The sequence below is a fragment of the Salmo salar genome, chromosome 13 (genome assembly GCF_965601325.2).
Source record: "Salmo salar chromosome 13, fSalSal1, whole genome shotgun sequence".
Taxonomy (NCBI): Eukaryota; Metazoa; Chordata; class Actinopteri; order Salmoniformes; family Salmonidae; genus Salmo; species Salmo salar.
This window is the reverse complement of record NC_138303.1, coordinates 113,705,232-113,719,975: the sequence shown is the minus strand read 5'-3', so window position 1 is coordinate 113,719,975 and position 14,744 is coordinate 113,705,232. Positions and strand designations below refer to the sequence as shown.

Below are 14,744 nucleotides of genomic sequence, written 5' to 3'. Positions count from 1 at the left end.
CAACACTCATTATTTACATATAGCCAGGGGAAGACTCCAACACTCATTATTTACAAAATATTAAATTGTGCTTAGTGAGTGTGCCAAGCCAGAGGCCTTAGGGATGACCACGTGCTCATTTGATTGTCTGTGAATGTGACTATTTTCCTGTCCTGCTAAGCATTCAAAATGTATCGAGTACTTTTGATTGTCAGGGAAAATGTATGGAGTAAAAACAAAATTATTTTCTTTAGGATTGTAGTGAAGTAAAAGTAAAAGTTGTCAGATACCCCTAAAGTACAGATACCCCCCAAAATGACTTATGTAGTACTTTAAAGTATTTTTACTTAAGTACTTTACACCACTGTCCTACAATGTAGAATATAGTAAAACTAGAAAAAAACTGAAATTAGTAGGTGTGTCAAACTTTTGACTGGTACTGTATATATACATCTGCATTGTATGCTGTTTGGGGTTTTAGGCTGGATATCTGTATAGCACTTTGTGACATTGGCTGATGTAAAAAAGGGCTTTATAAACTTTACATTTGATATATATATATATATATATATATAAATATATATACAGTACCAGTCAACAGTTTGGACACCCCTACTCATTCTAGAGTTTTCTATACTTTACTATTGTCTACAATTTGGATTAATAGTGAAGAAATCAAAACTATGAAATAACACATATGGAATCATGTAGTAACCAATAAAGTGTCAGAGAAATTATTAGAAAATAGTACAAATAAAAAAAAAATCCAAGAATGAGTAGGTGTGTCCAAACTTTGACTGGTTCTGTATACTGTACAGTTGAAGTTGGAAGTTTACATACACTTAGGTTGGAGTCATTAAAACTTGTTTTTCAACCACTCCACAAATGTATTGTCAACAAACTATAGGTTTGGCAAGTTGGTTAGGACTTCTACTTTGTATATTTTTGACACAAGTCATACTGCTCAGGAAGGAGACGCGTTCTGTCTACTAGAGATGAACGTACTTTGGTGTGAAAGGTGCAAATCAATCCCAGAACAACAGCAAAGGACCTTACGAAGATGCTGGAGGAAACAGGTACAAAAGTATCTATATCCACAGTAAAACGAGTCCTATATCGACATAACCTGAAAGGCCGCTCCGCAAGGAAGAAGCCACTGCTCCAAAACCACCATAAAAAAGCCAGACTACGGTTTGCAACTGTACATGGTGACAAAGATCATACTTTTTGGAGAAATGTCCTCTGGTCTGATAAAACAAAAATAGAACTGTTTGGCCATAATGACCATCGTTATGTTTGGAGAAAAAAGGGAGACGCTTGCAAGCCGAAGAACACCATCCCAACCGTGAAGCACGGGGGTGGCAGCATCATGTTGTGTGGGTGCTTTGCTGCAGGAGGGACTGGTGCACTTTACAAAATAGATGGCATCATGAGGAAGGACAATTATGTGGATATTGAAGCAACATCTCAAGAATCAGTCCGGAAGTTAAAGCTTGGTGACAACTGGGTCTTCCAAATGGACAATGACCCCAATTCAACCCAAAGGTGTTCGATGGGGTTCAGGTCAGGGCTTGTGCAGGCCAGTCAAGTTCTTCCACACTGATCTCAACAAACGTGCTTTGTGCACGGGGGCATTGTCATGTTGAAACAGGAAAGGGCCTTCCCCAAACTGTTGCCACAAAGTTGGAAGTACAGAATCATCTAGAATGTCATTGTATGCTGTAGCGTTATGATTTCCCTTCATTGGAACTAAGGGGCCTGAACCATGAAACACAGCCCCAGACCATTATTCCTCCTCCACCAAACTTTACAGTTGGCACTATGCGTTGGGGCAGGTAGCGTTCTCCTGGCATCTGCCAAACCAAGATTCATCCGTTGGACTGCCAGATGGTGAAGCGTGATTCATCATCCAAGAGAATTTGTTTCCGCTGCTCCAGAGTCCAATGGAGGTGAGCTTTACACCACTCCAGCCGATTCTTGGCATTGCGCATTGTGATCTTAGGCTTGTGTGCAGCTGCTCGGCCATGGAAACTCATTTCATGAAGCTCTTGATGTACAGTTCTTGTTCTGACGTTGCTTCCAGAGGCAGTTTGGTAGTGAGTGTTGCAACCCGAAGACAGATGATTTCTACGCACTACTGTGCACTTCAGCACTCGGGGGTCCCGTTTTGTGAGCTTGTGTGGCCTACCACTTCACAGCTGAGCCATTGTGACTATCGGGTTCTTGGTCACCTCCCTGACCAAGGCCCTTCTCCTCAATTGCTCAGTTCAGCCGGGCGGCCAGCTCTAGAAAGTGTCTTGGTGGTTCCAAACTTCTTCCATCTAAGAATGATGGAGGTCACTGTGTTCTTGGATTCGACATTTTGAACATTAGATATTAAAGACATGATAGATCAGACGCATAGTATATTAAGGAGTGAAAGAGACTGGGTCTCTGTAGAAAGACAGATAGCTGTGGAATGTGTTGGGTGGACAAGAGGAGAGCAATGTGTTGATACAGTGGAGACAGATGGACATCTGTGGATTAGATGAAGGAGGGGTTGAGGTCAGAAGGTGAGGACAGATTCTCATCTGGGAGTAATAAAGGTTTGGTATCCTGTTACCCTCTTTATTCTCTTCCTGTAAAACCATAAGATGTAACCATTGGAGAGAAGGAGGAGGGTCTTAAGTGGGATATATATATACAGTTGAAGTCGGAAGTTTACATACACTTAGGTTGGAGTCATTAAAACTTGTTTTTCAACCACTCCACAAATTTCTTGTTAACAAACTATAGTTATGCAAGTCGGTTAGGACATCTACTTTGTGCATGACAAAAGTAATTTTTTCAACAATTGTTTACAGACAGATTATTTCACTTATAATTCACTGTATCACAATTCCACTGGGTCAGAAGTTTACATACACTAAGTTGACTGTGCCTTTAAACAGCTTGGAAAATTCCAGAAAATGATGTCATGGCTTTAGAAGCTTCTGATCATTTGGGTCAATTGGAGGTATACCTGTGGATGTATTTCAAGACCTACCTTCAAACTCAGTGCCTCTTTGCTTGACATCATGGGAAAGATGTAAAGAAATCAGCCAAGACCTCAGAGAAAAAAAATTGTAGACCTCCACAAGTCTGGTTCTTCCTTGCGAGCAATTTCCAAATGCCTGAAGGTACCACGTTCATCTGTACAAACAATAGTACGCAAGTATAAACACCATGGGACCATGCAGCCGTCATACCGCTCAGGAAGGAGACACGTTCTGTCTCCTAGAGATGAACTTACTTTGGTGCAAAAAGTGCAAATCAATCCCAGAACAGCAGCAATGGACCCTGTGAAGATGCTGGAGGAAACAGGTACAAAAGTATCTATATCCACAGTAAAATGAGTCCTATATCGACATAACCTGAAAGGCCGTTCAGCAAGGAAGAAGCCACTGCTCCAAAACCACCATTAGAAAAGCCAGACTACGGATTGCAACTGCACAAGAGGACCAAGATCGTACATTTTGGTCTGATGAAACAAAAATAGAACTATTTGCTATAATGACCATCGTTATGTTCGGAGGATAAAGGGGGAGGCTTGCAAGCCGAAGAACACCATCCGAACCATGATGCACGGGGGTGGCAGCATCATGTTGTGGGGGTGCTTTGCTGAAGGAGGGACTGGTGCACTTCACAAAATAGATGGCTTTCATTAGCAAGGAAAATGATGTGGATATATTGAAGAAACATCTCAAGACCTCAGTCAGGAAGTTAAAGCTTGGTCGCAAAAGGGCCTTCCAAATGGACAATGACCCCAAGCAAACTTCCAAAGTTGTGGCAAAATAGCTTAAGGACAACAAAGTCAAGGTATTGAGGGGGCCATCACAAAGCGCTGACCTCAATCCCATAAAAAATTTGTGGGCAGGGGTATGTAAACTTCTGACTTCAACTGTATATACAGTTTGAGTCCAAGCCCTGGTGCCACAGCTTCAGTGATGAACCACTAGGCTACCTACTGCCTCTACACTCTAACCACTAGGCTACCTGCCGCCTCTACACTCTAACCACTTCAGTGATGACCTAGTCTCTTCACACTGGGCAAAAACTGGTTGAATCAACATTATTTCATCAAGAAAAATTCTATGTGATGACGTTGAATCAACGTGGAAAACTGATTGGATTTGCAAAAAGTCATCAATGTAAGGGAATTCAGTCATTTTTTTTCACCCAACTTTTAACCTAAATCCAATGGCATGGTGAAATGTTCTGTTGATTTCACATTGAATTCATGTAGGTTGACAACTCATCCAAATTGAAATCAAAACTGGATGTTGATGTGATGCCTGTATCCAGTGGGTGCTGAGATTAGCGAATACGATGACAGACACACTGGTTCTAGTCAGCCAGTTACAGTTAGTCTATAAATTAACCTGTCTGGGCGAGGTGGGACGCAACAGCCAGTGGAATCACGTGGCGCGAAATACAAATACCTCAAAAATGCTATAACTTCAATTTCCCAAACATATTACTATTTTACACCATTTTAAAAACAAGACTCTCCTTAATCTAACCACATTGTCCGATTTCAAAAAGGCTTTACAACGAAAGCAAAACATTAGATTATGTCAGGAGAGTACCCTCCCAAAAATAATCACACAGCCATTTTCAAAGCAAGCATATATGTCACAAAAACCAAAACCACAGCTAAATGCAGCACTAACCTTTGATGATCTTCATCAGATGACACTCCTAGGACATTATGTTATACAATACATGCATGTTTTGTTCAATCGAGTTCATATTTATATCAAAAACCAGCTTTTTACATTAGCATGTGATGTTCAGAACTAGCATACCCACCGCAAACTTCCGGTGAATTTACTAAATTACTCATGATAAACGTTCACAAAATACATAACAATTCTTTTAAGAATTATAGATACAGAACTCCTTTATGCAATTGCGGTGTCAGATTTTAAAATAGCTTTTCGGCGAAAGCACATTTTGCAATAATCTGAGTAGATAGCTCGCCATCACAGGCTAGCTAATTTGACACCCACCAAGTTTGGGACAACCTAAACTCAGAATTACTATTAGAAAAATTGGATTACCTTTGCTGTTTTTCGTCAGAATGCACTCCCAGGACTTCTACTTCAATAACAAATGTTGTTTTGGTTCCAAATAATCCATAGTTATATCCAAATAGCTCCCTTTTGTTCGTGCGTTCAATTGAGAATTCTCATGAACGCGCATCTCCAGTGCCACTGTCCCCAGCCTGACCACTCACAAAATCTCCTGCTGTTCTTCGCCCAGAGACAGGAGACACGTCATTCCACTTTCTGGCGCCTTCTGAGAGCCAATGGAAGCCTTAGAAAATGTCACGTTACAGCAGAGATGCTATATTTTCGATAGAGATGCAACAGAAGGACAAGAAATTGTCAGACAGGGCACTTCCTGTATGGAATCTTCTCAGGTTTTGGCCTGCCATATGAGTTCTGTTATACTCACAGACACCATTCAAACAGTTTTAGAAACTTTAGAGTGTTTTCTATCCAAATCTACTAATAATATGCATATTCTAGTTTCTGGGCAAGAGTAGTAACCAGTTTAAATCGGGTATGTTTTATATCCGGCCATGCAAATACTGCCCCCTAGCCCCAACAGGTTTAAACATGGTTATTTTGCATATCACTAACAAATCTCTCTCCCTCTCTCTCTCCCCCCCTCTCTCTCTCCCTCCCTCTCTCTCTCCTCTCCCTCTCTCTCCTCTCCCCCTCTCTCTCTTCTCCCTCTCTCTCTCTCTCTCCTCTCCTTCTCTCCCTCTCTCTCCCTCTCCCTCTCTCTCTCTCCTCTCCCTCCTCTCTCTCCCTCTCTCTCTCTCTCTCTCTCTCCTCTCCCTCTCCCCCTCTCTCTCTCATCTCCCTCTCTCTCTCCTCTCCCTCTCTCTCTCTCTCCTCTCTCTCTCTCCCCCTCTCTCTCTCTCTCTCCTCCCCCTCTCTCTCTCCTCCCCCTCTCTCTCTCTCTCCTCTCCCTCTCTCTCTCTCTCTCTCTCTCTCTCTCTCTCTCTCTCTCTCTCTCTCTCTCTCTCTCTCTCTCTCTCTCTCTCCTCTCCCCTTCTCTCTCCTCTCCCTCTCTCTATCTCCTCTCTCTCTCCTCTCTCTCTCTCTCTCTCTCACTCTCTCTCTCTCACTCTCCCTCTCTCCCTCCTTTCAGAACCCTCTCCATTTCCAGATGCCGATGCAGAACCCGGCCCTGCCCCAGGTGGAGCTGCTCTACTCCCTGCTGGTGATCAACAGCTGGTATGACGTCAGCCTCCTGCTCTGTCAGGAATGGAACATTTCCAGCTTCCTGGTTCGTCTCCGTAACAACACCAAGTTCCACCTGGGTTCTGTGGTCAACATCACCACCTCCAGCACCTCGCCCAACTCTCACCCCAACAGCTCCGTCTCCAAGGCCGACTTCCAGACCTCTCTACGGGGATACCTGGAGTCCATCAAGGAGTCCACGTCCACGGTGGTCACGTTCGGCTGCGACATCCGGGACATCAAGAGGATCTTTAATGTGGTGACCAAGCTGGGCCTGATGCTGCCAGAGTACCACTGGGTGTTGGGGGACACGCAGGACGTAGAGGAGCTGAGGACCGAGGGGCTGCCGGCGGGACTGCTGGCCCATGGCAGGATGGGGGCTCCCTCCCTGGATCATTACGTCCAGGATGGGCTGGAGCTGGTGGCCCGGGTGGTAGGGTCAGCTGCGTACCGCTCCCCTGAGCTAGCTCTCATCCCCTCCATCACCAACTGCATGGATACACAGAGCAGCCAGAGCAGAAACATGACCTCAGGGAAATATCTGTCCAGGTACAGTACTAATGCTGATTCACTACTCCTATAAGCATCATTAATGACGTTTGTGGTGATTTAGTCCTAGTGCATGATTCAGAATAGGTCTGTATGATTCAGTTAAATAGGTATGTATGATTCAGTGCAATAGGTATGTATGATTCAGTGCAATAGGTCTGTATGATTCAGTTCAATAGGTCTATATGATTCAGTGCAATAGGCCTGTATGATTCAGTTCAATAGGTCTATATGATTCAGTACAATAGGTATATATGATTCAGTACAATAGGTATATATGATTCATTTCAATAGGTATATATGATTCAGTGCAATAGGTCTGTATGATTCAGTTCAATAGGTCTATATGATTCAGTGCAATAGGTCTGCATGATTCAGCACAATATCTTTATATAATTCAATTAAATAGGTCTGCATGATTCAGTACAATAGGTCTATATGATTTAGTATGGTCTATATGATTCAGTACAATAGGTCTGTATGATTCAGTTCAATAGGTATATATGATTAATTTCAATAGGTCTATATGATTCATTTCAATAGGTCTATATGATTCAGTACAATAGGTCTGTATGATTCAGTTCAATAGGTATATATGATTAATTTCAGTAGGTATATATGATTCAGTACCTGATGATAATAATGATCATGATAATTTCAAGAACATATATCTGGCCTGGTGCAGTACCATACTGATGCTGAGTTATTACTCAGTCAAGTATGATAAATACACGGATCCTGAGTTATTACTCAGTCAAGTATGATAAATACACTGATGCTGAGTTATTACTCAGTCAAGTATGATAAATACACGGATCCTGAGTTATTACTCAGTCAAGTATGATAATGATATGGAGTATTATGATTGTATGGAGTATTATGGAGTATTATGATGGTATGGAGCATTATGATTGTATGGAGTATTATGGGAGTATTATGATTGTATGGAGTATTATGGAGTATCATGATGGTATGGAGTATTATGATGGCATGGAGTATTATGGAGTATCATAATGATATGGAGTATTATGATGGTATGGAGTATTATGGAGTATCATGATGGTATGGAGTATTATGATGGCATGGAGTATTATGGAGTATCATAATGATATGGAGTATTATGATGGTATGGAGTATTATGGAGTATTATGATGGTATGGAGCATTATGATTGTATGGAGTATTATGGAGTATTATGATTGTATGGAGTATTATGGAGTACTATGATGGTATGGAGCATTATGATTATATGGAGTATTATGGAGTATTATGATTGTATGGAGTATTATGGAGTATTATGATGGTATGGAGCATTATGATTGTATGGAGTATTATGGAGTAGTATGGTGGCATGGAGTATTATGATGGTATGGAGTATTATGATGGTATGGAGTATTATGGAGTAGTATGGTGGCATGGAGTATTATGATGGTATGGAGTATTATGGAGTATTATGATGGTATGGAGTATTACGGAGTATTATGACAGTATGGAGTATTATGATGGTATGGAGTAGTTTGAGGGTATGGAGTATTTTGATGGTATGGAGTAATTTGATGGCATGTAGTATTATGGAGTATTATGGAGTATTATGATGGTATGGAGTATTTTGGAGTATTATGATGGTAGGGAGTTTTACGATGGTATGGAATATTATGGAGTATTATGATAGTATGGAGTATTATAATGGTATGGAGTATTATGGAGTATTATGGAGTAGTATGATGGTATGGAGTATTACGATGGTATGGAATATTATGGAGTATTATGATGGTATGGAGTATTATGACAGTATGGAGTATTATGGAGTATTATGATGGTATGGAGTATTATGGAGTATTATGATAGTATAGAGTATCATGGAGTATTATGATGGTATATAGTATTATAATACTAAACCTGGTATCGATATTGAAGTTTTAACTCTGGTGTGGTGATGGTATGTAGTATTATGATGGTATAGAGTATCATGGAGTATCATGATGGCAGGGAGTATTTTGATGGTATATAGTATTATAATACTAAACCTGGTATCGATATTGAAGTTTTAACTCTGGTGTGGTGACAACACTATAAGTACTGTATCATTTCTCATGACATATGTCTCTTTTAAAATGCCACAACAACATTAACAACAACAAAAATGTCGCCAACAGACAATCTGATGTGACGGTGAATAGAGCTCAGTAGAATGTGATTCAGGGAAGGTAGGTGACTAAGATAAGCGAGCGCTGTATGACAGGTTTAGACAGTGGAAAGTGTCTTGACATTCTGCTGCCGTAGAAACACGGTTCAGTGCTTCCACTGTCTTCTCAGAGCATGTCAGTGACCTGAGGAGAGTCATGCTCTGAGGAGTAGACCCTTCTGTCTTGCTGGATCCCCACTGCGTCCCAAATGGCTCCCTATTCCCCTCATAGCGCACTACTTTTGACCAGGTCCCATAGGGTAGTGCACTGTATAAGTAGGGGACTGTAAAGAGAATAGAGAGCCATTTGGGACATATACACTCGTACGCCTGCAGACTCCTCCTCCACCTCTTCCTCCTCCTCCTCATCTTCCTCCTCATCCTCCTCCTTACCTGCCTCCTCTGTTCTGCTGTTCCTAAACATTCTGCTATCTGCCGTGTTTATAAACATTCTGCTATCTGCTGTGTTTCTAAGCATTCTGCTATCTGCTGTGTTTCTAAACATTCTGCTATCTGCAGTGTTTCTTAACATTCTGCTATCTGCCGTGTTTATAAACATTCTGCTATCTGCAGTGTTTCTTAACATTCTGCTATCTGCCGTGTTTATAAACATTCTGCTATCTGCAGTGTTTATAAACATTCTGCTATCTGCAGTGTTTCTTAACATTCTGCTATCTGCCGTGTTTATAAACATTCTGTTATCTGCAGTGTTTATAAACATTCTGCTATCTGCAGTGTTCCTAAACATTCTGCTATCTGCAGTGTTTATAAACATTCTGCTATCTGCCGTGTTTATAAACATTCTGCTATCTGCTGTGTTTCTAAACATTCTGCTATCTGCAGTGTTTCTTAACATTCTGCTATCTGCTGTGTTTCTAAACATTCTGTTATCTGCAGTGTTTCTTAACATTCTGCTATCTGCCGTGTTTATAAACATTCTGCTATCTGCAGTGTTTCTTAACATTCTGCTATCTGCCGTGTTTATAAACATTCTGCTATCTGCAGTGTTTATAAACATTCTGCTATCTGCAGTGTTTCTTAACATTCTGCTATCTGCCGTGTTTATAAACATTCTGTTATCTGCAGTGTTTATAAACATTCTGCTATCTGCAGTGTTCCTAAACATTCTGCTATCTGCAGTGTTTATAAACATTCTGCTATCTGCCGTGTTTATAAACATTCTGCTATCTGCTGTGTTTCTAAACATTCTGTTATCTGCAGTGTTTATAAACATTCTGCTATCTGCAGTGTTTATAAACATTCTGCTATCTGCTGTGTTCCTAAACATTCTGCTATCTGCCGTGTTTCTAAACATTCTGCTATCTGCAGTGTTTATAAACATTCTGCTATCTGCAGTGTTTCTTAACATTCTGCTATCTGCCGTGTTTATAAACATTCTGTTATCTGCAGTGTTTATAAACATTCTGCTATCTGCAGTGTTCCTAAACATTCTGCTATCTGCTGTGTTTCCAAACATTCTGTTATCTGCAGTGTTCCTAAATATTCTGCTATCTGCCATGTTTCTAAACATTCTGCTATCTGCCATGTTTATAAACATTCTGCTATCTGCCATGTTTATAAACATTCTGCTATCTGCCATGTTTATAAACATTCTGCTATCTGCTGTGTTTCTAAACATTCTGCTATCTGCTGTGTTTCTAAACATTCTGCTATCTGCAGTGTTCCTAAACATTCTGCTATCTGCTGTGTTTCTAAACATTCTGCTATCTGCAGTGTTTATAAACATTCTGCTATCTGCAGTGTTCCTAAACATTCTGCTATCTGCAGTGTTTCTAAACATTCTGCTATCTGCTGTGTTCCTAAACATTCTGCTATCTGCAGTGTTTATAAACATTCTGCTATCTGCAGTGTTTATAAACATTCTGCTCTCTGCTGTGTTTATAAACATTCTGCTATCTGCAGTGTTCCTAAACATTCTGCTATCTGCAGTGTTCCTAAACATTCTGCTATCTGCAGTGTTCCTAAACATTCTGCTATCTGCAGTGTTTATAAACATTCTGCTATCTGCAGTGTTCCTAAACATTCTGCTATCTGCAGTGTTCCTAAACATTCTGCTATCTGCAGTGTTCCTAAACATTCTGCTATCTGCAGTGTTTATAAACATTCTGCTATCTGCTGTGTTCCTAAACATTCTGCTATCTGCAGTGTTCCTAAACATTCTGCTATCTGCAGTGTTCCTAAACATTCTGCTATCTGCAGTGTTCCTAAACATTCTGCTATCTGCAGTGTTCCTAAACATTCTGCTATCTGCAGTGTTCCTAAACATTCTGCTATCTGCAGTGTTCCTAAACATTCTGCTATCTGCAGTGTTCCTAAACATTCTGCTATCTGCTGTGTTCCTAAACATTCTGCTATCTGCAGTGTTCCTAAACATTCTGCTATCTGCAGTGTTCCTAAACATTCTGCTATCTGCAGTGTTCCTAAACATTCTGCTATCTGCAGTGTTCCTAAACATTCTGCTATCTGCTGTGTTTCTAAACATTCTGCTATCTGCAGTGTTCCTAAATATTCTGCTATCTGCCATGTTTCTAAACATTCTGCTATCTGCCATGTTTATAAACATTCTGCTATCTGCCATGTTTATAAACATTCTGCTATCTGCTGTGTTTCTAAACATTCTGCTATCTGCTGTGTTTCTAAACATTCTGCTATCTGCAGTGTTCCTAAACATTCTGCTATCTGCTGTGTTTCTAAACATTCTGCTATCTGCAGTGTTTATAAACATTCTGCTATCTGCAGTGTTCCTAAACATTCTGCTATCTGCAGTGTTTCTAAACATTCTGCTATCTGCTGTGTTCCTAAACATTCTGCTATCTGCAGTGTTTATAAACATTCTGCTATCTGCAGTGTTTATAAACATTCTGCTCTCTGCTGTGTTTATAAACATTCTGCTCTCTGCTGTGTTCCTAAACATTCTGCTATCTGCAGTGTTCCTAAACATTCTGCTATCTGCAGTGTTCCTAAACATTCTACTATCTGCAGTGTTTATAAACATTCTGCTATCTGCAGTGTTCCTAAACATTCTGCTATCTGCAGTGTTCCTAAACATTCTGCTATCTGCAGTGTTCCTAAACATTCTGCTATCTGCAGTGTTCCTAAACATTCTGCTATCTGCAGTGTTCCTAAAAATTCTGCTATCTGCTGTGTTCCTAAACATTCTGCTATCTGCAGTGTTCCTAAACATTCTGCTATCTGCAGTGTTCCTAAACATTCTGCTATCTGCAGTGTTCCTAAACATTCTGCTATCTGCAGTGTTCCTAAACATTCTGCTATCTGCAGTGTTCCTAAACATTCTGCTATCTGCAGTGTTTATAAACATTCTGCTATCTGCTGTGTTCCTAAACATTCTGCTATCTGCTGTGTTCCTAAACATTCTGCTATCTGCAGTGTTCCTAAACATTCTGCTCTCTGCAGTGTTCCTAAACATTCTGCTCTCTGCAGTGTTCCTAAACATTCTGCTATCTGCAGTGTTCCTAAACATTCTGCTATCTGCTGTGTTTCTAAACATTCTGCTATCTGCAGTGTTTATAAACATTCTGCTATCTGCAGTGTTTATAAACATTCTGCTATCTGCAGTGTTCCTAAACATTCTGCTATCTGCAGTGTTCCTAAACATTCTGCTCTCTGCAGTGTTCCTAACATTCTGCTATCTGCAGTGTTCCTAAACATTCTGCTATCTGCGGCCCGCCGCAGTGTTTATAAACATTCTGCTATCTGCAGTGTTTATAAACATTCTGCTATCTGCCGTGTTCCTTCCTGACAGTTTTTGAACTGTGTCAGATTTCTGTCTTCCCTGTGGTCTGAGGAGATTTAAACTGTAGCAGCCAGCACAACAAACAAACACACTAACACACACACACATTACACACACACACACACACACACATTACAGACACACACACAAACAAACAAACACAGCTGTAAAGTCAGCTGTTGGTTACCCACCAACTGGTCACTCCAACAGCACAGTTTGCCATAATAAAAAAAAAAATAATAAAAAAATAAAAGCACAGCTTGCAAGAGAACAATGAAATAGGAACCGATTATCTTTTAGGAAAGGTCTTCCAGCTCACACACAGCTGGCTGTAACACCTGCTGTTCATGGTCTTTATCATCAGTGTGCGAGATCCCCTTATTATCTGTCAGATCTGGAGCAGGTCCGACCCCCTGCTGGTTCTGTTTGACCAGACAGAACCCTGTGCTTGCCTGTCCTGGCATGAGTTCAGGCCTCGTCAAACTGCCAAATGGGCACCGAAGGAACCTGTCTTGTCCCGTGTAGAGCTCATCACAGTAGCTTATCTTTACACCTGTCTTTAAACCTAACACTAACTCTAACCTAACCCTACCCTGACACTAACCCTAACCTGACCCTAACCCTAACCCTAACTCTAACCTAACCCTAACCCTAACTTGACACTAACCTGACATTAACCCTAACCTAACCCTAACCTGACATTAACACTAACCTGACATTAACCCTAACCTGACATTACCCTAACCTGACATTACCCTAACCTGACACTAACCCTAACCTGACATTAACCCTAACCTGACACTAACCCTAACCTGACATTAACCCTAACCTGACATTAACCCTAACCTGACATTAACCCTAACCTAACCCTAACCTGACATTAACCCTAACCTGACACTAACCCTAACCTGACATTAACCCTAACCTGACATTAACCCTAACCTAACCCTAACCTGACATTAACCCTAACCTGACACTAACCCTAACCTGACATTAACCCTAACCTTACACTAACCCTAACCTGACACTAACCCTAACCTGACATTAACCTGACATTAACCCTAACCTGACATTAACCTTAACCTAACCCTAACCTGACATTAACCCTAACCTGACACTAACCCTAACCTGACATTAACCCTAACCTTACACTAACCCTAACCTGACACTAACCCTAACCTGACATTAACCTGACATTAACCCTAACCTGACATTAACCCTAACCTGACCATAACATTAACCAGACATTAACCCTAACCTGACACTAACCCTAACCTGACATTAACATGACATTAACCCTAACCTGACATTAACCCTAACCTGACATTAACCCTAACCTGACATTAACCCTAACCTGACCCTAACATTAACCTGACACTAACCCTAACCTGACACTAACCTGACATTAACCCTAACCTGACACTAACCTGACACTAACCTGACATTAACCCTAACCTGACATTAACCCTAACCTAACCCTAACCTGACATTAACCCTAACCTGACACTAACCCTAACCTGACATTAACCCTAACCTTACACTAACCCTAACCTGACACTAACCCTAACCTGACATTAACCTGACATTAACCCTAACCTGACATAACCCTAACCTGACATTAACCCTAACCTGACACTAACCCTAACCTGACCCTAACCCTAACCTGACATTAACCCTAACCTGACCATAACATTAACCTGACATTAACCCTAACCTGACACTAACCCTAACCTGACATTAACATGACATTAACCCTAACCTGACATTAACCCTAACCTGACATTAACCCTAACCTGACATTAACCCTAACCTGACCCTAACATTAACCTGACACTAACCCTAACCTGACACTAACCTGACATTAACCCTAACCTGACACTAACCTGACACTAACCTGACATTAACCCTGACCTGACACTAACCCTAACCTGACATTAACCCTAACCTGACATTAACCCTAACCTGAAACTAACCCTAACCTG

At 40.9% G+C, this 14,744-nt stretch overlaps 1 protein-coding gene across 1 annotated transcript in view; it reads left to right on the top strand.

Moving 5' to 3' along the window:
• LOC106568587 (glutamate receptor ionotropic, NMDA 3A) overlaps positions 1-14,744 on the top strand; it is a 129,083-nt gene that overhangs the window by 25,778 nt on the left and 88,561 nt on the right. Inside the window, exon 2 of the mRNA XM_045692701.2 lies at positions 6,163-6,803. Coding sequence (XP_045548657.2) covers positions 6,163-6,803 — 641 coding nt within the window. The remainder of the gene's footprint in view (positions 1-6,162; positions 6,804-14,744) is intronic.